Source organism: Malurus melanocephalus, unplaced genomic scaffold, assembly GCF_030028575.1.
Source record: "Malurus melanocephalus ecotype Western Australia unplaced genomic scaffold, MMel_1.1 scaffold_961, whole genome shotgun sequence".
NCBI classification, from domain to species: domain Eukaryota; kingdom Metazoa; phylum Chordata; class Aves; order Passeriformes; family Maluridae; genus Malurus; species Malurus melanocephalus.
The window spans coordinates 54273-81061 of NW_026624193.1; the positions used below are offsets into that span (position 1 = coordinate 54273).

Consider the following 26789-nt stretch of genomic DNA (forward strand, 5'->3'; position numbering starts at 1 on the left):
CAGAGCAAAGGCAGCTGACCTGGACTAGATGTTGGGATTAGGATGCAGTGAGTAGCTTGATTCTTCTTATTGGCTATGAAGAGGGGTTTTAGCACATGACATAATTGTAGGCACTGGTGCTGTGCATTTCCTGGTAGTTCAGATAGCTGGAGTCACAGACTAATGGAGTCTTTTACATTAAAACAATGGCTTTCTTCTGACACACTTGCTGATTCACCCAAAAAATAATGGTCTGGATGGAAGAATTCTGGATGACGTTCCCTGGTAACTGCTATGTGGTTTGGACAACTGTAGCTCCTTCTGGCATTAAAGTCTATAAAAACCTCCTGCAGCTGATCTCACTAATGAATGGTAGCCCCAGGACATGACTGCTGCCTCTGTCATTAGAAAATAGCTAGCAAGAACCAGCATTATTACAGCCACAGCTGGCTTCCAAAATAATTTCACAGAGTTTAAAACATACAGTTCTGTCATGTGTCCTGGCTTCTTTCAAGTCACACTATGAAATTTGACTTGAAAGGAARAAGGACCTCTCCTAGTTGGATCACCCTATTCTTTTGCTCAATGTGAGCTCAGGAGGCATGACACCTGTACAAATGGAACCAGCTCTTGGCAAGTGAAGCCAGGGTTTGCTTCATTTTTGGAGAAATACCTTCTTTCCTGAGCTTGATTACAGTGTTGGTTTGCAGCATCGTAAGAAGAAACTGAATTTAATTTCATGTTTGTTATGGCAGGTTGCAGTCAAGTGAGTGGGCGTCTCCCCTAAGTGCCAGCATTGATATGACTCCAGGTCATGAGCAGTCCTTGCTGATCGACTCCATGGATAATAATTCCAGCAGAGTAAGAATTTAATATTCCCAGCTGTCAACTGTATGAGCCCTAACTAATTCAAGAAACTGTGAACCTACAGTAATTAAATCCCTCTGTAGACACACATAAATTGATCAGGGACTGTTTTTCAGCTTTTGCCGTGCTGGAAACAGAATTGGATGGGGGTGGTTCATGGAAAACCTGCAGAGAGCAGGGGAAGAGGAACTTTTCATGAGGAGTGCCCTAATGTCAGGATCTGACAGTGGAATGATTTTGGGAAGGTTTATGCTCATTAGCTTGAACAAACTTTTCTCCATGGTCTGGAGAGCCCTGCATGAGGGCAGCTGGGGACACAGCCATTCCTTGTAGTGACTGCTCTCTCTTTTCTTTATTCTTCCAGACACGGAATGCTTTTGGACTACGACGCCTGTTACGCTCTCTCTTCCGCTCCCGGACCCACTTGCCTCTGCTAGTGGCCATGTATCTGCTTGCTCTCCATGTCCTGCTCTTCCTGTGCTTTACAGGCCACCTGTGAGCAGGAGTGACAGCTTTTTATCGAGCCTGGGCCCTGTGCGTGTCAAGGGCTGGCAGGCCCTTGTAGAAGGGCAGCATTTCTCCCAGCTGCCTTCTTTCCCAAAKCAGCCCTGAAGCAGCAGCTGCACTCAGCACCTGGGTGCTGCTATCAGAGTCGGCGCTGGTGCTGGGGAGCTGTTCCCGGGAGACCTGCCATTCCCTTGGTGTTTCTACATGAGTGGTTTGTTTTCTGAGCCAGGGTTGTGCTGCATGCCTCAAGGACAGCATCTGTTCCTGTACCTGGGAGTAGTACCATTCATTTTAAATAGTATCATGCTGCTGTAGGAATAAGAAAAATTCTCTTGAGTGGCTGCAGTACTTCGGCACTTCTGAAACTGCAGAATCTTCTTCCTCTTAGGTTGAATCCATGAGTGGGGTTGGGAGAACACTGTAGGTGGATCTAAGAAAAAGAATTGTCTTCCTTTTCTTCCACCCTTCAGATTTGCTCCGTGGCTCAGTGCTGTCTGAAATGCATATCCTAAGGAAGTGATGGGCACTTTAAGGAATGTGAATCTTAAAATCGTGTTTTCTGGTCAGTTGCACTGCCTGTTGAAGAAAGGCCAAGATTAGTGTATCTGGCCCTGGTGAGCATTCCATTTGGAATCAGTCATATCTCTGCCCTGACAAGCCTGCAAAATAATGCCAGTACTTTCGTTATTTAAAAGGAATAGGAAACATGAAACTTATTAGCTCTTAAGTTTAAAACCTTCTTATTTATAGCATTTGTGCACCTCTCGTGGTGGAAGGTGCTGCCCTACCTCTAGAAATGAGAGCAGTCCTGCTCCTGCCTTTTCATCCACTGAACACTTGTCATGAGACTGAACCTGCACTGGCTGTGTTGAAGGGGTCCATAATGTGCTTTGTGGGCCCAAAGCAAAGGCAGAAACTCCGGAAATAATGTGCTGAGGAAGGGTCCAGAGTTCTGAAAACTTCTGGTGTCTGTAGAAAGCTGCTGCTGGTGTTTGGATATGTTTGGACCCAAATCAAATGATGCAAATGGAGTGAATCTTTTAGAATATATGGAAATATGGATGTATTTCCATATGTTTTCTAAAGACCTCCTGAATTTGAGCCTGCCCTCTTCCAAAAGTAGAATGTTGAATGCAAAGGAAGTTGCAGTCACATTCACTGTCAGATCCTGAGTGGTTGTTTCATTCAGAGTACGAGCCAGGAGAATTGTATCTGCCTCTTAGTACTAAGAGTACTAACAGTTGCATTTTTCCCATGGGAAAGAGGTAGTTCTTTTAATATTGCTGGTAAATTAAGCTGCTCTTGCCAGTGCAAAAAGCATGTTTGAGGATTGATTTCACTGGTAGCTAAACCAGCTGGATCTCTGGCAGGTCCAGAGCACTGGCACTATATATCTATTTCTATACTGTCCATGTTTATCAGCGTGAACTTCCTCCAGCTACATAAAATTCAGTGACCAAATAGTTTGTCTATAGCTTCCTGAGGTATGAGCTCCTGTATGTATAATAAAGTTTATTTTTCAGATGGAATTTGTGTAATGTTGTCATGTTACTGTTGMATTGGAGGATGTAGTGCTGCTGCATCACTGCAGCTTGTGTGGGACATGGTGGGACTGCAGATCTCTTGTGTGTGTGCTGCCTTGTGTGATGGTTGTAGTTCTCCCAGTGCTGAGGAGAAACAACAGAGCAGTGCAAGTCACAGGTGAGTCGCTCGTGAACAGAATGAAAGCATCGAAGTGCGGGACTCTTTTCAGGAGCGTTTTTTGCCTCTCAGGAGCTGAAATGGGGATGCCACCAGACGACAAAGTTCAGTGCAGCCTTTGGTGGACTGGGCCCACTCTGGTTCTGGGACCTGATGGGGGAACTGGGGAACTGCTGGGTCTGCATTGTGTTGGTGTCTCAGAGCAGAGGCAGCCAGCAGGGCAACTGCAGCACTGGGACCAGTTCTGGGACTCGTGACTTGAGCAGAGATGGGGGCTGGGATACAGGAAGTGAAAAGAGCTGAGGTTAAAACAGGAACTCGGAGCGAACACGAACCCAAAGCTGTCGCTGGCAGCAGGTGCCTGAGCAAAAAGCAAGTTTGCCAGCAGGAACTGGTGAGCCTTTAAAGGTAAGAAAACTTGACTGAGTTTTGGGAGGGGAAAGTGTGAAATGACTACAAAAAGGTGTAGTGTTTGATGGGCAGAGAGAACTCCTTGACCATGCATGTTTAAGTGGATAATGCACAGCATTTGCTTCTCAGGCTGTTGTCCTGTTATCGTTGTTCTTATGTTTGAGATTCTAAAGAACCACRTTTCCAAATCCACCAGCATGACTGTGCCATGTGGTAGACCTACATTTGTGCTGTAGTGGATGTTTTCCCAGGGGGAAATGGGACAAAAACCAGGATGAGATGCTACCCTGACTGGTGTTTCTCATATAGTCAGTATTCAGAGCCTCGTGATGCAATTACAGTCTGTAGCTTGTCATGGTTCCCACAATGCATGGCAGGTGGCTTTGGAGAATGGGTGGTCAAAAACCATTTACAGCAGCATTTAAAACCTTGAACCATCTTATCCGACCTCAGATCAGCAGCCCTGATGATGAGCAGCTTTGTGCTAGCTGGTTATTGCTGCTGGTTTATGCTTTACAAAAATGAGCAATAAACTTTTAAGTCTTTGGTGTGAGATATGCCAATAAATTCAGGAGGGGAAAAGGAAAGCTGGTGTTAGATTGGGCTGTGTTGTCCATGTGAGACTTCCTGCTTCCCCTGCTTCTAATTGCAATTRGCTGTATTCAGTTTGGCACCAGATTGCTGTCAGTGGGGAATGTCTCAGAATTGCTGTGGTCCTAAGGCACCTGGAGAAGGCCTAAAACCAGGTCTTCACTGTATATCTGCCTTAGTCCTTCATCTCCCGTACCTGGCCTTTGTTTAAGAAAAGAAAGAATCATCTCTGCTGTGCTCATTTGGTTTCYGTTCTCTTCGCTCCCCAGTCTTAACAGTGCTGGTTCTCTGGAGAGGACAGCTTGAAACTGAGCAGTGCACTGCACTAAACCAGAAGGTTATCCACTTAAACAGCTTTTGATATGGGACAGTTAATTACCATACACAGAGAGTCAATTACTCAGCATAAAAATTTTGCTTGCACAGAGTGCAACTTTCCCAAGTGTTCAGGGCTGTCTGAGGTTTCCATACAGCTGTGGGAGTGAGGGGTTAACACAGCTGAGCAGCACATGATAAATGTGCTGTTAACTGAGGAGCCAGCACACAGGAGGTCTCTTCCTTCCTGTTGATTGGGTCACAGTTTGGTGTGATGGAGAATAGGGCTCAACTCAGTCTTTTCTGCACAGTCTTTTTCCATCTTTTTCACTGCCCCATGGGAAAGCTGCTTTGAGCAACACAGAGAACAGCTTTGGGTTCCTCAACAATGCAGGCAGTAAAGGGGGTGGGATATGAAGCGTGGGGGCTCTGATGAGAGTGATTGCTCTGGGGTGTATGGGCAGCCAACTCATCGTTTCTCTCCTGTTTTGTAAAATTTCAGCTTGGAGGAAACTTGTTCATCATCTTTCTTTTTCAAGGTCACCTTGAAAATTAAATGCAGGGGTTTTAGATTACACATTACTTTTAACTTCCTCTTCCTGGGCCCACCACTTCCTCCAGGCCTGGAGGAGCAGTTCCACCACAGCCTCAGCCAGTTTAGCCCTACACCCTCTGTGCTTTTAGCCTTGTTTCCTGTTTTCTCCACATGGCAGACATGAATACCATGCAGCATCAGCAGTGTCCAGCCCTTGCTCTAACCCTTCTCTGGCTACTGGGAAGGGATTGAAAGATTGAAAATCAGACAAGAGGCTTGAGGAGTCCACTTCAGTGCTAGGATCACAGTGTCAGGGTTGGAGCATGCCATAGCTGTGTGTGTGACTGTCTAATAGGGGCATTAACACATGGAACAGCCTCCCACTGCACAGAAAATTAATGTGTGTTGGAAAAACAATCTGGTGATTGGATGTCAGCACTCATTTACATTATAAAAAGGTGTGTTCTCTAACTGCAAAGTGAGGGTGCATGAAGACTGTGGTTTACACCTACACGCCMTGTGTGTTTTGTTGTAAGATTGCTGAGGCTCACGAGCAGCTATTTTGGGGTGCCCAGTGCTGTATGAGGGACAGATGTATGAGGACAGGYGGCCTTTAAGGGCCGGTTTCAGCCCAAGTTCTGTTGTGACTGGGTGTGAGCCAGCTGTGGCCACCCTGGGCAACACCATGTCCTTGTTGTGCAGATGTGGAAAGCAGCTGTGGGACACAACGTGTCAGTGAAGGTGGAGGCTCGGGGAGATGACTGGGACACGGACCCTGATTTCGTGGTGAGTGTCTGCTGTGCTGTTATCCTGCTGGTGTGCAGAGCTGCTGGCCCTGGACTTGCTGCTCAGCTGGGCTGGGGCTCAGGGCTCAGCATGGCCTGCAGCACCGCGGGCAGGGCAGAATCAGCTGAGTTCCACCAGCCCCTTGCAGGTACTGTCAGATCACCTGAGCCACTTCTGACCCGTATCCAGGTTTAGTCCCCAGAACTTTCTCCATCAGTGTGCACACACACCCCCTCACCCCCCCGTGTCTGACCACAAGTAGTGACACTTATTTAAGGAGTACAGAATATGCCGATTTTTTTAAACCTGCTCCCTGGTAATTTCCTTTGTCTTCCTCACAACATGTTACAAGACACAGCAAACATGTTTTCTCTGTCCCACACTGTTTGTAACTGTACAGGATCCAGGATTTCCCTCATTTATCTTTTTTCCAGATGGAAAATCCTACTCTATTTACAGTCAACTTGTGCAGGTGCAGCCCTTTGCCTCTTATACTCTTGTTTTCTGTCTAGTCAAAGTCTGAGTTAGCTGGTGAGAGAGCAGAAGGGCTTGGCCTGGGGAATCCTCTGCAATCATACCGGGTCATGATTTTCATTTTCCATTTGGTTCTCTATGACTTTCCTAATAAGCCTCTCCTGTTAGACAAGAGTCCTGTGTTTTCGAGGTTCAGTCTTGCCTAGTTATTTCCAGTAAAAAGAAATCTAGTTTGGGACAGAAAAGCAAACTCCTTTCTCCTAGTTTCAAGTTATTAATGTTTTAGGAAAATCCACACTCTTTTTTTCTTCTTTTTGCTTATTTAATTTCTTCTATTTGTGGAAGCATTCAAACTAAGCCTGAACAGAATAAGGCTTTGTATTATTTTTTTCATTCTATTTCTCATATATATATATATATATATATATTCTATTTCATATTTATTTATTTATTTATTTTCAACTTTATTGTATATTAGGAAAGACTTTACTGATGCTTCACTTTGTCAAATATATATTCAGACTTTTCACAAAAAAACTAAAAAAAAAGGCTGTGATAGCCAAGCCCGGGGTCACTGCAGTTTCTCCAGCCTTTTCCCAAAGAGCGAATTCCGCAGCTCTGCAGAACTGGTGTCACCTCGGCTCTGCGGGGCGAGTCGGAGACCCCAGCACTGCCCGGCGCTGTCCTCCGGGGCGTCGGCGGCGGGCGGGGACGAGGTGACGAGATCCTGGTTGTTGCCTGGTCCGACCGAGCGGCACCGAGCCCCGTGCGGGGCCGGGGGCTGACGGCCGCGGTTCGCYCTGCAGAACGACATCTCCGAGCGGGAGCAACGATGGGGAGCCAAAAGCATCGAGGGCTCCGGCCGCGCCGGGCACATCGAGTGAGTGCGGCAGGACGAGCCGGGACCGGGGGACGCGGGGAACCGGCCCTGCAGGGAAATAACGAGCCCTGCCGGGGTTGGGGACCGGCTCTGCGGGTCGTCCCGCCGCGGGCACCGGCCACATAAGGGCTGGTTTACGGCGGGGAGGGCTCTCCCGACGGGGCGGGCACCGACTCGGACCCTGTTCCGCGGCTCCTTCCTCGGGTGCCGCCCGGCAGCGGGGTCCGCCCCGATTGCTGCGGAGGAGCAGCGGCCGGATGAATGTCCGCACACGCGGCCGGCCCGCTGCAAAGGCTTCATTCAGCTCCTTCCCTGCCCGGGGCTGGCCCACGGCAGCCGCTCCCTCGGGACAGCCCAGCGCAGCCCTGCGGCGTGTCCGCTGCAGCACGCAGGAAAAGGAACGCGTGGGGTCCCGAGAAAGGCGGGCTGTAGCCCTGAACGGGGTGCAGGAGCGGAGGCTGGATGTTCCCCCTGAGCCCATGACGCCGGTCCTTTGCCAGACCGCGGGGTTTCTTCTCAGGCACAGCGCGGTGGCAGCTGCTCCTGCGTGTTTGTCCTGCTGTGTGCGGGGCCTTGGCTGGTGCAGGGACGCAGCCGTGCTCCGGCTGCCCGCACGGCTTTGCAAAACCCCACGCTGAGCTGCCCTGTCTCTGTCTCCAGTATCCATCAGCTGAGGAGCAAGGTATCAGAGGAACACGAGGTCATCAAGAAGAAGGAGCTGGAGACTGGCCCCAAGGCATCCTATGGCTATGGGGGCAAATTTGGAACAGAGCGAGACCGAATGGATAAGGTAACAGCTGTTGGAGTCTTCCATGAGGCCTCAGTGGAAAAGTGCTTTTCTGATAAAGGAAGGGGCAGCCCTGTTTTCTGGCCCGACCCTGAAGGGAGGGAATTGAGAGTTTGCATGGCTGCACTGATGCACACATGTCCAGCTAGCCCATAATCTGTCTCCAGGATCTGTTTGAATTAATTTATTTAACTCTTCTCTACAATGTCTTTGCAGTGCTGCCCTTAGCTGTGAAGGACTTTCTGTGGTTGTTTAAACCTGCTGCGTAGCAATTAAATCTGGTGCCACCCTACTTGTGTTTGGAGAGCTAATGTATAATTCCCTCCTCGCATTCTGCATTACAGATCTTTTATCTCCTTGAGATAAAGCCCCAGACATCAGATCTGGTCTATGTTTTGTGATAATCATTATCATCATGTTTCTTCCTGCACATTTCAGCATTTAACGCTTCTTTTTCAGAAGGGAGAGGATTAGATTGCAGTAGAGTTTAGTAGATGTGGTCACTGTGGGATCGAATAATACTAGAATGGCAGGGTGAGAAACAGACTGTCCTGAAAAATTCCCTCCTCTCCCAGCCAGAGGTGTGGTAGTCAGGAACTGCACACACTCCTCAGGAGAAGGGGCAGAAGCTGAACACTTGAAGCATCGTGGTGAAACTGGACAAAGGCCAAGAAGTTGCTCAACAAGAACGCCCTCAGTCTGGTCCAGCAGTCTGAGCACAGCTGCTCCATTTTGGCATAGAGTGTCTGTGGTTCCTGGCCACAGCATCTCCAGCAGGGAGAGCAGGATCCTGGCCTGGCCTGTGGCCAGGTTTGCTGGCCCTCACTATCAGATACAGAAACAGGGAGTGGGTGTCAGGTCTCTTCCTGGAGTTCTCAGCTCTGTGTGTCTGTCYGCACTTTTCTCTCATTTCCCCTGTGATAACCCACCATGCAACTCCACGAGCACTTGAGAGCAGCATCCCACCTTTGCTTAGTGAGCTGGCTGTGGGGACTGTTTGTGAGATGACAGCCCTTGCGGAGGGCACGGCCACCACCAGCAGGGTCAGCTCACATCTGTGACCCTGTGGCTGCCAGCGTGTCAGCAGCATGTTGGAGCAGCTGTGCCGCTTCTTTCTGTCCACCGTGGGTGCTCAGGTGACACTGTCTCTCCTCTCAGTGCGCAGTAGGACACGAATACATCGCTGATGTTGGGAAGCACTCSTCCCAGACAGATGCAGCCCAGGGCTTTGGTGGCAAGTTTGGAGTCCAGCAGGACCGAGCAGACAAGGTGCGTCAGAGAGTGCAGCTGAAATATGTTCCTGTGGCCTGTGCTGCCCCTAAAGCACTGCTGCATGCCAGGTTGTGGATTAATTTTCAAAGCCTGGGGCATGCAGGGTGTGCCGTGGGCCATGGCCTTGCTGAAGCACAGCTCACCTGTGGAGGGCCTGTCCCATCCAGGCAGAACCCTGTTTGTTGGCCTGTGGTGTTCATCCTGGGGGACCGTGGTGTTTGCCCCTGCATTCTGCAGGCCAAGATGGAGCATGGCACAGGGGAGGGAGGCTGAGACCCGTCCTGGCCCTCAGGATGACTGACATTCCTCCCCCTCTTGTTCCAGTCAGCACTGGGCTTTGAATACAAGGGTGAGGTGGAGAAACACTCATCCCAGAAAGGCAAGTCCGTGGGCACGTGTGGCCCTTTGACCCTTTGCCGAGCTTCTCTTCTGCTCCYGGTGTCCCGTGCTGTTGTCTCCTGTCACCTGTTTCAGATTCCTGTTCAGATCCATCCCTGTGGCCCCATTCCCTGCTGTCCTGTCACCATCCTCATACTGTACATCCTGTTTGTCTCTGTGCTTTGCTCATCCTGACTGAGCAAAGGAGACACTCCCACCCTGTGATGGATGGCCGGTGCTTTCTGTTCGCTCAAAGCCATTCTTAGACCTGTTCCAGAGGAAGCCTGAGCACAGTAGCACTTGAGAAGTGATTGCTGGTAAAGCAGCCCTGTAGGAAGAGGCACAGCAATGGGCATGGAAACAGAGCCCTATAGAATATCCAAACTATTGCAGAATTCTCCAGATAATTCAAAAAACAGTGCAAAAATTGAAACTAAGGGTATTTTAAATGTTATGCTCCCAAGAGAAGGTGAAAGAGCATAGTCTGTTGCTGTTTCAGATAAATGTGAAGAATACTGCATTTGCAAGGAAAGAACTGAATCAGATTTGTTTAAGAAGAAACTATAAAAGAAGGAAAATAGTTTGAGGCATTTTTGGTTCATCTTAAAATAATGGATCACATGCATTTGTGCTACATTAACATATTCTTGTAAACATAGAAATTCATCAGGCTGTGTGAAACCACAGAAATTGCTCAGGAAATGCAAATTCAGAAATAGGRTGTTTAGGTAGCTTTTCGTAAAAACCTGTCCATACTGGAAGCTCCAGCAGCAAGGTAACAGTCATAAAATCTGTGTTTACCGGAAACAGCTCTCTTAAAGATCAATTTCATAACCACCCCGTGGGTCGATAATAGTTTAATCACCATAAGTTTAAGAATTTTTAGGACTTACAGATTAAGTGATGGAACGTATATAAAATAGACATCCATCCTGGAATGCAAAATGTTATGCATATTTCTCTAGATCACAGCCTCCATGGACTGGTACAGCTGCTGTTGTTCGAGAAGCCTCAACTCAGTCCCATGAAATGCAGACTGGTGAGAACAGGGCACAAGGGAACGGGGCGAGGTGACTCTGATTTACTCCTGAAGGGCAGGATTTGGAGATGAGCCGGCTGGTCTGAAAGGAGGAGTCTGAACATCCAGGAGTCAGGATGGAGGCTGAAGTGTCTCAAGAATCAGCCAGTAGTAATCAGGTGGTCCTTAGAAAGCACCTGAACAGGATTGAAGTCGTTAATGGATCATTAGTTTGGAGATGGAAAAAGGAGAAGCACCAGGCTGCTGTGCTGTGCTGACACTCTGGCCAATGGAGCAGTGACAAGTGGCAGCGTGTCTGCAGGAAGGGGAGTTCAGCCTTGGGGGCAGTCCCCAGGSTCAAGCACTTCCTTGTGGAAGCTGAGATTCCACTGTAGCAAACTTAAGCCCTTTTGCCATTCCTGTACTTCCAAGTCTCAGTGTACATACTCACAGCCCTTTCTCAAGGCTGGCTGAAATCCTGGCTCTGGGTGGTAGGTGAGAGAGTGATGCCCCAGCTGTCAGAGCCCAAGGTCTGCTTGGCATTATCTTTGTATATGACTGTCCTCCCACTGTCTTGGGCACATCCGTTATCTTCCTTTCCTCCTGACCTGCCTTGTCTCCTGGTGCCACGTTTGCCTTGTGCCCCCATTCCTAGGGGCTCTCATCCTCCCTGCCATCCTCTCTGACCCCTCCCACCCTTCACTTTTTATGACGTTTTCCATAATTCCTGCTGCTGTTCCTTCTCCTTGGTGGCCCTTCCCTTCCCCATCCTYTCCTAACCAACCCCGTGCTGGGGCAGCATTTGACTCCATAAACCACCTCAGATTACTCCAAGGGCTTTGGTGGGCGTTATGGAGTGGAAAGGGATAAGGTGGACAAAGCAGCTGTGGGATTTGACTACAAGAGCCAGGCAGAGAAGCATGACTCTCAAAAAGGTGAGCCACAGCAGCCAGGTGAGCTGGGGAAGCTGGGTGAGGTGGGAGATCTAGGGGAGCAGGGAAAACTGGGGGAGCTGGAGGGGCTGGGGGAGCAGGCAGAGTCCAGGTTGGGGCTGGGACTGTGCCCACTGGGACTATGGGGCACCGTGCAGGGCTTTTGCAATCTTCTGCATGAATGGTGGAAGAGCTACAGGGAGCTGTTGGATGTGCAATGCTTATAGCAAGGGCGTGGGTCAGGTGAGAAAAGCCATTGCACAGCCATTGCCTGGCTGCTGGAAAGAGTTCAGGCTAAAGGAAGAGGAGCAGATGAGTTCTATGGGCATAAGGGTGGCTTGGACAGCACCAAAGGAAGAGTGAAGGGGAAGACCAGGCATGTGCTAATAGCAGGTGACATATCCCAGGAGGAGGGAGGGCTGTTGCTGTAGCACCAGTGGGGTAGTCTGGCCTTGTTCCATGTCTTTCTCTAAGCCCTGGGCACAGAAGACCTGTGAGTACAGCCTGAACTCACACTGCTGCCTCTTGTCTCCTTCCCTCCCTTTTCTGTTCTCTTCCATGCCCTGATCTGGATCCCTGTGGCTGAAGACTATTCTGTGGGCTTTGGTGGGAAGTTTGGAGTCCAGAGGGATCGTCAGGACAAGAATGCCCTTGGCTGGGACCATCAGGAGAAAGTGCAACCCCACGCATCCCAAACAGGTCAGATGGTGTTGGCAGAGGTGGTAGCCACCTTGGAGCACACACAGACCTGGAGCTTGTGATTTATAGTAAGAGATCCAGCTGCTGAAAGCAGAATGTGTCCAGCATGTTGCAGAGCAGCTGAGACACAATGAACCCCAAAGCAGAAGGGCAAAATGTGTGCTTGGATCAGTGGGGGACATGGAATGTGAGTCCCTGAATCAGGATTCCCAGGCTCTGCTGTGCTTTCTCTGGGGGCTGGGACATTCCTGACCATAAGCTCATTGTAAAGGTGAGCACAGAGGAGTGAGGCAGAGCTGATCCCAGGAAGGCCTTGGGTGTTTGACTTCACTGAACAAGGCCACACTCCTCTCAGGTGGGGTACCTGGCCTCTCACCCAGGTGCCTTGGACTCAGGTTTGGCAGCTACAGCCCTGCACACCTGTGCCCTCAGCTGAAAGGAGGAGGGAGGGATTAGTCCTAAAATCTATTGTCCAGAGCATTTAGCTTTATCTGTGTCTCATCATATATGGAACTAACTAGAGATAACACATGCAAACTCATTTCACTGGTTATAGCATACTGAGGTCAGAGGTACACACAGACTATAAAATACCGTAAAATATCTTTTTTTTCCATGCAGACTGTGCCAAGGGGTTTGGAGGCCGTTATGGGGTCGAGAAGGATAGAGTGGATAAGGTAAATCTGCTGCAGGCTGCAGTTGTTTCCTCCTAGTCACTGCTTTTTGCCCAGCTGGAAGAGAAGAGATTCCCTAGGTGGAGGTGAGATCCCAGTGCTCAGTGCACAGCTGTGGCAAGAGGAAACTGGCCCAGTGTAAGATACCAGAAGGTGCAGAGAGATGCAGCCTGGGGAGACTGTAATGCAGGGAATTCCTCATGGCATTGTCCGTAACTCCGCACTTCCCTGCTGTTTGTTACCTTCTGCAGGTTTTTCACTCCTACCAGAGTGCCTCAAGGTCTGTTCAGGTACTAAATCTTTCTGCACAGGTTGACAAATCCCAGCAGGGATGGGATTGGCACAGATCATCTGCCGTGCATGAGAAGCGGTCACCCAGTTGGCTGGTTCAGGTTTTCTGTTTGGGCTGACACCGGGAAAGTCTCATCTACAGTCACAACTCACACTGAGGCACTGGGATGAATTTCCATGCTTGGCAGGCTGCTCTGAAGGCTTGGCCAGTGAAGGGGGTTCTGCCAGTGGGTGATGATCTGCATAGACATGGATAGCCTAAAAGATGTGAACTTTGGGGCTTTTGGAAAAGGCAGTGAGGGAGCCTTTCCTGAAAACTACTTTTCCTGCTGTGGGGCACGGTGCTGTGCCTGACATAGCACCAAGGTCACGGTACTCAAGAGCTCGAGCAAGCAGGGGAGGATGCAAACGCACTGAAACAACCCACAGTGGTCCTGTCCATGTTGCATGTGTGGGCTGGGCTAGCAACAGAGAGGGAATGTTGTCCTGCCCGCTGAAGAGATTAGCACTATCTGTGAATTTAACAACAGCAAATGGAGGGGCATTGRCAAAAAGGCAGGTCTTGTAGCTGGTCAAAAGCAGGTGAGGACTTGGTAAAAGGGCTGTGSGTCATTTGGGAAGCAGGATGCAGGTGGCAATCGGCCACCAGCCTCTTGTGACACCTGCAGGCAGCCCCTGGTGTAAAGTGTCAGGCTGAAAAGTGAGTCCTACCTGCTGGTTCCTGTTTGCATGAAGTAGTTTTCTCATTAAAACAGGTAAACCCTTAAGCCCTCTGTATCTCGCTCTGGTTCTCCTGCAGCCTCCCCACCCATATTACTCCCAGTTCAGCATCTCTCCATACCTTCTGAGGCCAGGGATGCCGCCGGTGTTCACACACAGGTGCCACTGCAGATCACGCACCGCACGTGAGGCAGCAGTGCCGCCAGCAGGGAAGTGTTTTCAGGCCTCATGCCACTGGCAGTGCGGGGACACATGCACAAGGTCCCTGGGCCTGGGGAAGAGGCAGATGGCAGGCATCCTGCCAGGCATCCCCCAGGCTCTTTGCCGTGGCACAGGGAGTGTCCCCAGCCCTGCTGTCCTGTGCCACTGCTCACCCTCCCCCGCTGGGCTCCACAGCGTCTTTCCAACTCTCAGTGCCACCTCTTGGGAGGGACACCTCTGTCTTTGGCAGGGGGGCAACAGGGGCATCCCCAGGGCAGGGAGGTGTCAGGAGAGGGGACTGCAGCCAACAGCTTCCCCTGGGCCAGGGCAACTGTACAGGCGAGGATAAACACATCTGGGAGCAAAGCTTGCCGTCACCAGTACCCAAACACAGCACTGGCCTTGCCCAACAAGCTGAACAATTCTTTCACTTCCTCTTGCAGAGCGCTGCTGGCTTTGATGAGATGGCAGCTCCCACTTCCTCCTATGAGAAAACAAGACCCCTGGAAGCAGGTGAGACACCTGAGTACCAGCCCTGGGCTTAGGAAGCTGTGGGCCTCACAGTCCTTCCAYGGCAGAATGCTGGCTGCCGTGTGCTGTGGTGGGATGGGGATTTAACCTGTACTGGAGGGCGGGAGAAGGTGCCTGAACTGCAAGGTTCTCTGGAAGTGGTAGAGGCCAGGATCTGGATGCTTGGGCTGGTAGAAGGAAGACATAGKGCTGGGTCAGTCAGCTGTCTCCTCACAGGAGCCTCCAGTGGCACCAGCAGCCTGCGGTCACGGTTTGAGCACATGGCCAAGTTGGCAGAGGAGGACAGCAGAAGGCAGGCCCGGGAGCACCAGGAGGCACGGCAGCAGGTGAGCCAAGGCCATCTTGCTGTGTACTCCAAGGCTCATGAGAGACTGTTCCTCAGAGCCATGCAGCTCTAAGTTCTTCTCTCTGGTCTCTTGAAGGTAACCTCCTGCCTAAACTGCTTCTCTGCATCTGCCAGGAATGGCCACTAAGCTTCACAGTTGTCACTGGACTTCCCTTTTCAGTGCACAGATCTGGACATACCTGCACCCAGCCAGGCCCCTGTGCTTTAGCTTCACCTCTTTTTACCTGCCTGGCAAATGGTGTGGTTACTGCTCCCCAGCACTGCCCTCCCAGCAGTCTGTATGTGGGATGCATCCCAGCAAACTGGAGATGGTACCCAGCCCCTGTGTTCATCTACCTTCCCACCTGGTGCTCTTCCTGCACTCAGAGGGCAGAGGGGTGTTAACAGTGAAGCCCCCCCGAGCTGCTTTTCAGGGCTGCCCCACTGTTGTCACCATCCTGTGAGTGCCCAGGCCCAGAGCAGGTTTGTAGGTGGAGGAAAATGTTCTGAGTTGCTCTGTTGGGAATGTGAAGGAATGTGAACAGCCATTGTTCTGGGCTCATTCAAGGGGTTGTGCAGTCTGATGGCTTTTCTCTGGCAGAAAGTTCCACCAAGAGAGAAGGAATACACTGGGGCAGACCCTCCAGCTGTGCCAGCAAGGGTACCCAGGAGTGCTGCTGGAGATCGGCCCGTGTCACCAGGAGAGCAGGTGCCAAGGCAGCCTGGGAGAGCTGGGAAGGGGAGCAAGCAGAGGGGATTGCACCTGAGAGGGGCTGTGCTTTATGGGCAGCCCTGCAGGAAGGTGTGGAGCGCAACCACTGTGTGTGAGAGGCCTTGRAAATATAATGGGGAGCACTGGGATGGGGATGGGAGCGCATAGTGCCTGGCCCCATGAGACAAGCTCTGGGAGGGGGTCAGTGCGGTGGCAGTACCATGGGCTGTAGTGAAGTATGAGCAGAGTTCAAACACGTGAGCCCKGAGGGTCTCCAGAGCAATCCCATGTGCTCTTTCAGCATGGCCCAGGTAGCTCAGCTGTTTCCCCCGYGTGCAGGGGATGATGCTCCATTTGTGCCCTGGCAGCAGTAAAGGGCTGCCTTGTGTCTGCTGCTGGGAGTCAGGGAAGGTGCTTTGGAAGGTGTGGTGGGTGCTTTGCAGGTGACTTCCCTGTCACTTTCTCACCTGATGGCAGGAGGCCAAAAGGGAGGATGAAGAGGTACCACCGACTTTGCCACCAAGGCCTGCAGATCTGGATGCAGAGCTGTGCAAGGTCCCCAGCCACGGTCAGCCCATCTGCAGTATAAGTTTGGATGTTGGTGGAGACTATGAGGAGCTGCCAGAGCCCTCTGACTACTGTGACAGTACCAGTGGAGGTGCTGACTATGAGGAGCTGCCAGCCCCACCAGGAAAGCTGGATGCCACCTATGACTTTGGAGGAGATGGAGGTGAAGACTATGAGGTGATCCTTGCTCAGGAGCCCAGAGAAAACCAGCCCAACCTGGGTGAGTAYTGATGGAAGGGTCCATGTCTTGGGGAGCTTGTACCTGTGCACTCACCTCACTAGATGTATGGGACAAAGTCCAGAGGGAATTTTTATCCTGAAGTCTACTGTGGACGGGGTAGCAGGTCCTGATGATGGAGACTTGGTTGTGTCCCACTCCCCTGCCCATCTCTAAAGTGCAGATGAGCTGCATGGAGCACTGGACCAGACAGCAGGAATCTGCTGGATCAGGATCTGGGCAGCAGGCTGCCACAGGCTCAGGAGAAGCTGGATCAATGCTCTTRCTGCTGTTTCATGGCAAGCCACTGCCAGTGCTTCACTGAGACCTGGGGGTGCCTCTGGTTCAGCCCATTCCCCACGTGGCTGGTGTTCCCAAGGCCTGGTCGGGTGGAGTGGCGTGGTGTGAGGAGTGCAGGTAGCCTTTGTCCAAGCACAGGAGCCTCTGTCGGTTCTTCCATGGCACCTTTGCAGGTACTGGACCTGGCAAGTGAAGAGGCTGGAGTTACGCCCAGCCTTTTTCTTGCGAGAAAGATCGAGACCCAGCTCTCCCTTGAAGAAGGGGAGGGAAGTCACACCTCGCTTTGAGCTGTGGTCCAATCTGTCCTGGTTGAGAGGGTTTGGATGTGCTTGTCCAAAGCTGGTACTGACCAGGACTGTGTGGCTGCTTCAGCCCCTGTCTCATCTGTGTGTCCTGTGTTCTGCAGAGAACATGGACAGAATTTSTGAGGGGCAGAACTCGGGGATCTGTGCGGTGGCTCTCTACGATTACCAAGGAGGTAGGTCTGCCATCAGGGCCTAGGGGTGTTGCCAGGGCTGTGCAACGGGAAGGTAGGGGTTCACCACGTCAGCACTGGGGAAAAGACTGTTGACTTGGAGGTTTAAATTTCATCCTCCTGGGAAGCAGAATGAGACCTGGCTTGGGAGCTGTCGTGGTTTAGGAATGGTATTCTCTAAGTTAGTACTCCCAGTAAAAAAAAAATATTTGTCACTACCCGTCTCCAACTGGAGGCACTAAAGGGCAAAGACCACAAGTTGAGGTAAGAGCTGTTTACTGGAAACAGCAATAAAAAGGGGAACAGTAGCAACAACAATGTAAATAACAAGAGATATAAGAATTATTCACATGGAAAAACACCCAACAATAGACAAGATTGCATGGCTCCCTCCACCACATTTTCTCAACCAGAAGGAACCCCGCCTTCCTTGGAACTGTCTCTTTCCCCCACCCCTGGCAATGACATGAGGTGGTACAGAATAACCTCAGTGTCTTGGCCATGGCCCCTCCCAGCTACCGTAAAAAATTAGCCTTGTCCTGGCCCAAACCAGGACAGGAACAGAGAAACTTCATCTTTCACTTGTGAGGTCTTGCTCTTTCTCTGCTTGTCTGTGCTGTTGGAATGGGGCTTGGGTGAGGTAAACTCTTGGGGATTATCAGAGTCCTTGTTCTGTCTTCTCCTACCTGGGGGAGGTGGGAGGAAGAATGTGAACCAGCTCTCTCTGGGGTTCTCTTTGCATTGTGACTGTCTTTTCTTGACAATTTTTGCAGATGGAGATGATGAGATTTCTTTTGATCCTGATGACTCAATCACACACATTGAGATGGTGGATGAAGGCTGGTGGCGGGGACAGTGCCATGGCAGAGTCGGCCTCTTCCCAGCAAATTATGTGAAGCTTCTGCAATGAAATGAGCACTGTGCAAGCTGCTTCCTTCCAAAATTTTACCTCTGTCTGCTTCAGCCTTTTCCATGTTAGCAGCTTCATTTAGCTCAGCTTAGTGTATCCACATTCAGAGAAATATGAAGGAACAAACTGGCAGTGTCGGGAGGGAATGTTTTGTTTTATGCCCAAGAGGATTTTGATCCCAATCCACTTCCAGATGGGAAAGATGGGATGGTTTAAGAGCATATGAGTGCAATGTAAGGTGTCTCATCTCTTCTAAGCTGCCCTACGTGTGAGCCAGCAAGCCTGCAGAAGCATGTCTTGTTCCAGTGGGGCAATTTCTGGAGAAGAAAGACCAAATCTAGTCCAGGCAATGCAGAAGGGATGTGAGCTGTGAGACCTTTCATTTCCTGTGGCTCTGGATCTCATCCTAGTTAGRGGTCGGGAAAAAGAGCACTGGGAAAGCCAAATTTGCATTTATTCCCAGGAAGGGGTTCCACTTTTAGGATGAGCCATGTTTGCAGCATGGAGCAGAGGAATGTGAACGTGGTGTGTGTGCCCTTTTTGGGCACATGTGTGTCTGTCYCTGAGGGCTGTGATCTTCTGCTCTGGCCTGGCTCAGATTGTGTCCCAGTGATTCTGTGACAGCTCATGTCCCCCGTACCTGCTGGAGGCTCCTGAGAAGCCCCACTGACTCTTCATCACAGATGTGAGTAAAAGGGTGAGCAGATGAGAAGCAGGACAGGAGGAAACACTTTATTGTTAATTTTTAAAACAGTTTTCAGAAATGCAAGGCAAAGCCCTCCCTCAAGCCAGTACTTCTTAGGTGGATGCTCAGCTCTGGGCGTTGTTCCTGTGTGGGATGCAGGTATCATCACAGCAGGAATAAAGCAGGAACAGCTGGCTARAGCAGCAGCTGAGGAGCTGTGGGACTGAGGGACTGTGGGAGCACACCCCAGTCACTGCCACAGACAGCCGTGGCTGCAGAAGGTCCCACTGACACTGAAGCTTTTGAGCTCAGTGTAGTTCACAGATGAGTTCTGGACCACCCAGCAGTTGATCAAGCCTGTACTACCTGGTCAGGAGTGCAGCATTCCTGCTCAGTGTTTGATCCTGGAAAAACCCACACGCTATGTCTGTCTGTGACAGGAAAGGTGCATTGGAATTCAGGTTAAAAGTTATCAATTTTAATGTAACTCTTCCAGAGGTTTCTGGTTTGGATTTCTGGTTGGTTGGATTTGGGGTTTTTGTTTGGTTGGAGTGCTTTGTTATTTTTGTTTCTCTGAAACTTCCCCAGTCTTTTTTGTTGTGCAGTTCCTGCTGTGTTTTCTGCTGTCCCTTTCCAGGGGCTCTCCAGAAAGGGGTTCATTGGGCAGACTGACGTGTCCACTGACACTGGACTGAAGGTATTTTAAGGTTTTTTTTAGAATCCAGAGGGGCATCTAGCAAGGAGAGCTGAGGGATTCACAGCCTGTCTGGGTAGGAGCAACTGCCCAACCCAAGAGGTGGGTTACAGAAACATTTCTTTCCCTGAAGAATAAAATCAGCACATGTAGTGCACTAAGAAATGGGAAATTGCTCCCAACATTGCTGTGTGTCTCCTAGTCCCAGTTCTGACTCTGTAGTGGATTTCTTTGGGAACAGATTAGCTATTACTGGGTATCTCTTGGTAACCGAGCTACAGATGAGCATATTTGGGTGCAGCTGACAGGCTGTGTGACTGTGGGTGTGACCTGCCTGTGTCATCTCCCTTGCCCCAGTGAGCCCCTGCTCCTGGCTTTGCCACAGTGTTGGGCACTGACCAGATGTACATGTGTTTGTGATGTGCTGATGTTTGCAAAAGCCCAAACATTGAGCTCACACAACATGAAGTGAGCAGCCTGCACCCCTGGGGCATCGCCCCTGCACAGTGTGGTTTGGGGCAGCTCCAACACCTACAGGGGCCTCCAAATGGAAAGGGTGCTCCTGGCACCAGCCCCAGGGTCACCACCTCTTCCTGGCCAACTTGTACTCAGAAARCACCAAGGGAAATCTCTGCTGTCATCACTGAGCAGCACTTTTGCCTCATGGCTGCTCATGATCCTTCCTGGGCAGTTGTCACTCCTGCTCCCGTCTCATCTCTCCTTGTCCCCATAGCCAGCCCTGGTTCCTCATCCCGGTGTGAGCACCGACTCTGCCCCTGAGGCAAAKCAGCGCACTCTTACCAGGAGGCTGAAATTGCAGAGATCAGGTCCTTGCGTTCCCAGTTTGCCCGCTTGGTCCCATCCCCCACAGACTTCTATCTGTGGGGAACAGGCCACAGGAACTCCAGTACCAATTACAAAAGCCCASAGCACTTCATCTGCTCGCCTGGCATGTTTGTGAACATATAAACAAGACCCACAGCGGGCTGGTAAAAGTTGTGGGCTGGTAAAAGCTCAAGGCAGCCACTTCATTCACCCTTGCTGGAATCAGTCAGATCCTGGGCAGAGGCACTGGGAGTGAGAAGGGCCAGGTCTGCACAGACCTCSCACCTTTGAAATGGCTGCGGACAGGACACACCTGAAACCACTGAAGTTTCATGAAAGGAGAAAACAGTAACTGGCTAGTGCTTTGACAGGTTCTGGGAAACATCTGGGTTACAGGAGACACTTTGAAAACATGTTATTGCAACAAAAAATACKATGTTGAGGTTCCAGGGCTATATGCAAACGTGGTTGAAGCTCCTGCCCAAATTCCTGCTCTGCTCCAGCCACACTGGGTATATCCCACAGTAGGTAGGAGCAGTTATTACACCATTGCATACCTCATACATAACTTGTTTGTRTCATTCTGGTGCCTCTTGGTCCTAATCTGGGTCACCTCTGATTTGTAACTTCCAAAGGGTTTAATTTAACACAATTTATTTCTTTTTTTCTCTCTTCGCTGCCCTTTTCCCATCCCTGATCTGTGGATACAGACTAAGCTGAAACCAGAGGCCTGGGCCTATCTCAGGCTTATTCCTCTCTGCCAGAAAGATTTTCAGTTGCTTTATTTGAACTCCAAACTTTGCATTGCAAAATAACAAAAACAATTATCTGAATGCTGGTACAGCTTAGTTTTGTGATGGCTGCCAGAATCTCACATCTGTAATTTGGCTGCTGTTTTTCTGTCTAATGCTTCAACTTCTCCTTCCTGCTGTCCCTGTGAAGGGAGCCAGTACCTGGAATCAGACTGGGGAATATTGGACCACGGCTGCTGCTTCCTGCACAGACACACCACAGTGCTGGTACTATAATTCATCCCTCCCATTGCTCCCAGAACTCTCCTTGGGAGAGGGATGGATTTTTAAAAGTTTCCCTAGAATATCTTCTCTCTGGAAAGGATCAACAAATCCCATGCTAAATTTAAATATTCTGCTCCAGCAGCAGCTTTGCACAACTGATGGCTTTTACCTTTCCCTRGGTGCTGTGGGAGATACAAAACCACGTTTTGTTTATCTGGATTGTTTTGGAAGGAAGGGGAGCGATSAAAGAGGAAATCTGGCTAATGAAAGTACTCAATAGTCATGTGTGAATGCAGGGCCCAATCAGGTCCTGGACATGTTGGTAACTGGGATTGGGATCTCATAGAGAGATGAAAACTAGTGCTCGGGATCTACCAGGGCTTTGGAGAGTATGTCCTGGAGATGTGGCTGTCTGGAYCCAGGTGAGAAGGAGCCAGTGTGGATGACTGGTCCATGTAGACAGAAGTAAGGTCTGTCATAGGGTTTTCCTGGTCTGTGCCACCACATCAAGCTCAAGGTTACATTTGGTCAGTGACCAGATCCAGCCCCAGCTTGCCCTGGCTGGTGCATGAGGTGGGAAGTTGTTTATTTTCTGTGCTAGGGAAAAAAAACAGTCCCAATCTATGAGGATTTTTTTTTTCTGCAATCTGGTGTTTGTCTCGCTTCTTGACCCTCCTGTTCTRTACAGTGGCTCTGTGGGAAGACTCTGAAGAAAATGATTGTGACCCCCAAATCTGAGCCTGACTGTTTATTAATTCCTTGGTACTTTCAGGTAGGGGATGTATTGGATCTCTCTGGGACAGTCTTCCCTGAACACCATGACTTCTGTTTGCCTGGAATTTGATTCTGTGCCTGCTTTTCCATGTGAAAACCCCCAGCCTGATACAAGATCAAACCCACAAAATCTTTGGCCCCCTACCACATCCWTCTCTCCAGCTCTGCACAGTGAGATGCAGCTTTAGCYGAGACAAGCGGCTCATGCAGTCAGAGCTGAGGAGACCAATTTGTCYTAAATTTCCATTGCATCCATTTTTCCTCATCCCCAGGCTTGGGAAAAGCAGGACACAGGCCTTTGGGAAAGGGCAGATCAGCTGCAGGGAGGGAAACAGCACCAAAGCCCCCAAGATGGGCTGGTATGGAATTACAGCCATGCTGGAGGAAGGAGAGGCCCAACCTGTGCCCATGTGGCCCCTCTGCATCCCCTCCCACTGCAGCAACACCCCAGGGCCACAAGCACCAGAGCCACAGGGGAACAGAAAGGAACTCTGGAGGTTGTTGAGCCCAAAGCCCTCCCTTGCTCAGGGGCTCCTGACCTTATCACTCTTGAAAATTAGTAAGATAGTTTCTTTCGTGYCTCAGTGAAATTGCCAGTATTTCAGGTTGTTTCCATTGCCTTCTGTCCATTCCTGGGACACCTCAGGTTCCCTTCAATGCTCACACTTRGGATTTCAACCCATCAGTAAACCCCACTGACCTCCTAATTCTGAGCAGTCCCAGCCCCCAGTCTCTCCTTACCTGTCAGGTTCTCAGACRTTGTAACGAATCCATGCTGGAGTCCAGTCCTGACCAGGCTGTCTTGTACTGGGGAGCCTGAAACAGGAGCCAGGGCTCCAGCTGTGCCTCACCTGTGCCCCAGGGAGGGGATGGGCAAGTGTTCAGGCTCCCACAGCTGAGGGTGTTCTCAGACCAGAGRGGTGTACTGCTGACTCAGGGGTGGCTCAGGGCCTTCAGAACAGCCAGGTAATTCTCTGCAACTCTGCTCTGGTCCCCCAAATGGAAATATCCCTGCCTGGGTGTAGGACATGGCATTTCCCTCTAGGAACTTAATGAAATTCCCATTAGCCCATTTCTCCCTGAAGGGACTAGCCCARATAGAGACCATGGCAGGAGAGGTACACACCCGAGGGACTGCAGCCTGTGCCATGAATGAGTAAACAAGAAGAGGAACAAATTACAAGTAGAAAAGTGAAGGCCTGCCCAGCCCCAGCCGCCTGTGCTGTGTCACCTCCCCCAGGGACTGGGAGAGACTGGGCAGAACCTGCAGGGAAAGAGGGGAGAAAAGATGTTGGACTGAAGCTGAACCTGGGAAAACAGAGGAAAGGTGTTTCCCCAAGTGTTTTTTTTAATCATCATCTTGGGTTTTCTTCTGTATCTTAACCAGTAACTAAAAGTTTGTGTTAATAAATCAATATATAGCACTAAATCAAGCTCAAGCTGAGAGGATTCTGCCCATGGTGGCAGGGACAGAAGGCAGGCCTGGGCTGGGATCAGCACCGATTTCCCTCTGAAACCTTTCCTTCCCTTCTTCCCAGGCCCAGCTGTGTTCTCCCTTCCAGCGCTGACACAAACCTGCTCAATTCTTCCAAGAGCAGATCAAGTTTATGCCTAAAACCTGCACATCCCTGTGAGACCCCCGGCCCAGCTCCACACCAGAGGTGTCTCTGCAGGTACATGAGCCGGACTTTGTGGCCCCAGGCAGTGCTTCTGCAGCAGCACCTGGGGCAATACCTGCTGTAGACACACACCTGTGCTCCCAGGTGGGAACAGATGGGCCAGGGACCTGCAACTTCCAGGAAAAAAAACAGGGATCTCAAACTGCCCTTCACACCTGTACTGAAGTGCCACACTGAGATGTCAGCATGGAATGGCTTGGGCTGGGAGGCACCATAAAGCTCATCCAGTTCCCTGTCCCTGCCACGAACAGGGATGTCACCCACTACACCAGGCTGCTCCAGACCCATCCAGCTCAGCCCAGGCCACTGACAAGGATAGGGCAAGCACCATTGGAAATGTGAAAAATCATTTACTGGGTACTTACAAGGAGGGGAAAAAGAAAATGAAAAAAAAAAACCAAAAAACAAAACAAAACCAAAGCAAACCCACTTTGATAACAGCCCTCAAAGCAAAGGTACCAGTGACATTCCATAAGGTTTCCTTGGAGACCAAATATCAGTTTTGACATCTCCTGCATCTAACATCAACTGTTTCACCCTCAGGTTTCTGATAAAGCTTCTTGAACAGCTTTAGATTTGCACAATAAACCCTATGCCTGGGCAATGGGCTGCCCAGTCTGAGCACCTATGCTCARGTACAGCCTCAGGGCCAGGGCAACGTCAAGGTGACACCTGGCAGGTACCTGAATCAYGGTGGCTGTGAGGTGGTGCCACTCTGTGACAATCCTGCTGAGTCACAGATCTCTGCACTGGTATGTGTTCAAAGCAGCCCTTTTTCCAAATGTAGCCATTGCGAATGAGTATGAAAAAAACATCAAAACTTTAAAAATGGATAGTGTGAGTCAGGAGTTATTAGTTAATGACATGCCCAAGGAAAGTGTAATATAAAAAAGGAAAGGTGAAAAATAGTCAAGTTTAATAGTTACAAGAAAAACACATATATCTGAGCAAAACCTCCAGGAATCAATAAAACACCGACGAAATATCAATGAAGTATCAACAGCACTGGGGACAGCAGCTCTCAAACCTGTGTGAAGACASACAGGATCCTGAGCAGATCCCCTCTGGACACTGCTGAGGACAAGGACAGCAGTGATGTCCTGAAGATCCCTGGATCTGTACCTGGAACAGAACAATGACCATTTGATTCTAGACAGGAGGAGGAGGGAACACAAACACAAACGAGTTTAACTGTGGTAGCACTGGGCTGCGCTTTCCACAACAGAGCATTGTCAGTCACTACCCAACACCTCACAGAGTTCTGGAAGGACCTACAGAGCCCCTGCCTTGATCTGTGACATACCAGGGCAYGGGTGAATCTCGGCTCAGCTTTCCTGTCCTGAGCACAGCCCAGCATACCTTCCCCAGCCTGAGCATCTGAGATTGCCCAAAGGAAATTCCCTCAGCACATCAAGGCACTGTAACTAAAATGGCAGCACTGTAAGGGGCCTGTGGGGAGATAGCATAAATGGACTGAAACCCCATCCAGGAACACATCTCACATGGCATCACAGCGAGAAACACAAATGAGCCTGCCAGGACCTGGCTCTGTACCTCCCAAGCAAGCCCTCCTGCACCACCCTGTCATCATTCCATCACATATCTGGGTAATTCAGTGGCTTTGTCCATCCCATTTCCCAAGGACGTGGAACTGCCCCAGGCACACTGAGGCTAGGGACACTGAGGGCTCCAAGCTGCCCTCGGSTGTTTTGTCACAAGGCCTCACATGGAGAGCTATTGGCAAAGCTCCTCATTTCCCACCCCAGCTGCAGGTGAACGAGGACACGACAGTTCATCTTGCCATGCTGATGCCTTTCTTCATGCTGCTTTTCCTTCTTTTCTCCCTAAAGCACTATGGGAAAAGCCAGCAGGAAGAACCTGAGGCTTCCCATTAGTAAATCCAGGCCAATCCCAACTGGAACAAGCAGCCCATCCTTCASCTGGCCCTTGACCAACTCACCTGTCCTGCTCACACCCAACCAAACTCAGGGAGCCAAGGAGTTGCATAGCTAGACTCTGTCAGCACAAGCACTGCTGGGGCAATTCTTCCTATAGCACCCCAGAATCTACGTGTTACACCAACAACCCGATCCCAGGAAGCACAACATAATCTCAGACAGTACAATATGCACGAGGGTTTCCCTCCCCCACACTCGGTGTCTGGTGCTCCAAAAGAGTGCCCACAGGGGCTGCCAGGTCAGCAAACCAAAGCCTCTCACGAGCAGCTCAGGTCACCTGTGCCTCCTCCGGCCTGAGCACACGGTGCACGCGCTCCTCAGCACTGTAGTACAGCTGCCCACGGCGGAGCTGGGGCTCATCCTGCTCGTACCAGCGCTGCTCATCGAACTCAGGGAAGAAAAAGGCAATTTCTCTGCTAGCTGAGGCAGACGAGTCTGTCAAAAAAAAGAGGAAAAGGCAGTGGGAGATAGCAGTCTGCCACCACAAACATGTGCTGGACTCCAAATGCTTGGCAACACCTGGCCAGGTGTGCATGGGGTCTGCAGAAGGGAACAAATTATTCACTTCTGAAGCCTCAGAACCAAAGCAAAGACAGACAAAGCACCACCATTCTGGCCTCCCCGAGAGCCATCCAAGAATGCCAGGCCTACCTGAGCCATGGGTGGTGTTCCTGGTGTCCGTGAGGCCGTAGGCACCTCGGATGGAGTCCGGGTCACTGTGTCGGGCTCGGAACACTTTAGTGGGTCCCATCAGGGATCTCCAGAGAGGGACAGCATTCTCGTGGGCTAGGATGTAAGCCCACATAGGGCCACTGGTGCAAGGGTTCAGGAGCAGCAGGAGAAAAGATTATGAAGAGCTTGTTACAAACAGGTTATTCGTCCTTACAAACCTGCACAGTATATGGCTGCCATAGGGTGCGATGCGGGGCCCTGGCCTGCCCTTCCAGGCTATGGGGAGGGGCACGGAGCTGCCATGGCACCGAGGCCACGGCGATGGCACTGGTGACCTACGCCAAAGGATAACATCCACCACCTTCGGGAGTGCCACCCACGGGGTATCGCTGCTGTCACAGGAGGGTACGATCCCGACACTCCTACCCCCG

At 50.5% G+C, this 26789-nt stretch overlaps 3 protein-coding genes across 6 annotated transcripts in view; 2 read left to right on the top strand and 1 right to left on the bottom strand.

Annotated features, from left to right (window-relative positions):
• Positions 1-2876, top strand: part of GOLGB1 (golgin B1) — a 38730-nt gene extending 35854 nt beyond the window's left edge. For both annotated transcript variants that reach the window (XM_057386392.1, XM_057386393.1), the window contains exons 23-24: positions 735-840; positions 1211-2876. In XM_057386392.1, coding sequence (XP_057242375.1) covers positions 735-840; positions 1211-1345 — 241 coding nt within the window. In that variant the 3' untranslated portion in view covers positions 1346-2876. The remainder of the gene's footprint in view (positions 1-734; positions 841-1210) is intronic.
• Positions 2877-3349: 473 nt separating this feature from the next.
• LOC130585778 (hematopoietic lineage cell-specific protein-like) lies at positions 3350-23418 on the top strand. Of its 3 annotated transcripts, XM_057386402.1 has the most exons (15): positions 3350-3462; positions 5609-5692; positions 6973-7046; positions 7707-7836; positions 8992-9102; positions 9430-9484; positions 11326-11436; positions 12022-12132; positions 12754-12809; positions 14462-14531; positions 14766-14875; positions 15476-15583; positions 16064-16373; positions 17077-17148; positions 17919-23416. In XM_057386402.1, exons 2-15 carry the CDS (start codon positions 5609-5611, stop codon positions 18053-18055), a joined length of 1539 nt encoding a protein of 512 aa, XP_057242385.1. In that variant the 5' UTR covers positions 3350-3462; the 3' UTR covers positions 18056-23416. The 3 variants fall into 3 exon arrangements, with proteins under 3 accessions (XP_057242385.1, XP_057242386.1, XP_057242387.1); XM_057386403.1 differs by lacking the exon at positions 15476-15583 and having other exon boundaries at positions 17919-23418; XM_057386404.1 differs by lacking the exon at positions 11326-11436.
• Positions 23419-24621: 1203 nt separating this feature from the next.
• On the bottom strand, positions 24622-26530 carry LOC130585777 (nucleoside diphosphate kinase 6-like; the record flags this gene model as incomplete). The annotated part of the gene is made up of 3 exons (XM_057386399.1): positions 24622-24850; positions 25964-26121; positions 26338-26530. Coding segments are annotated over 3 exons (477 nt in total), but the record flags the coding sequence as incomplete, so codon positions are not given.
• Between the last annotated feature and the right edge of the window lie 259 nt (positions 26531-26789).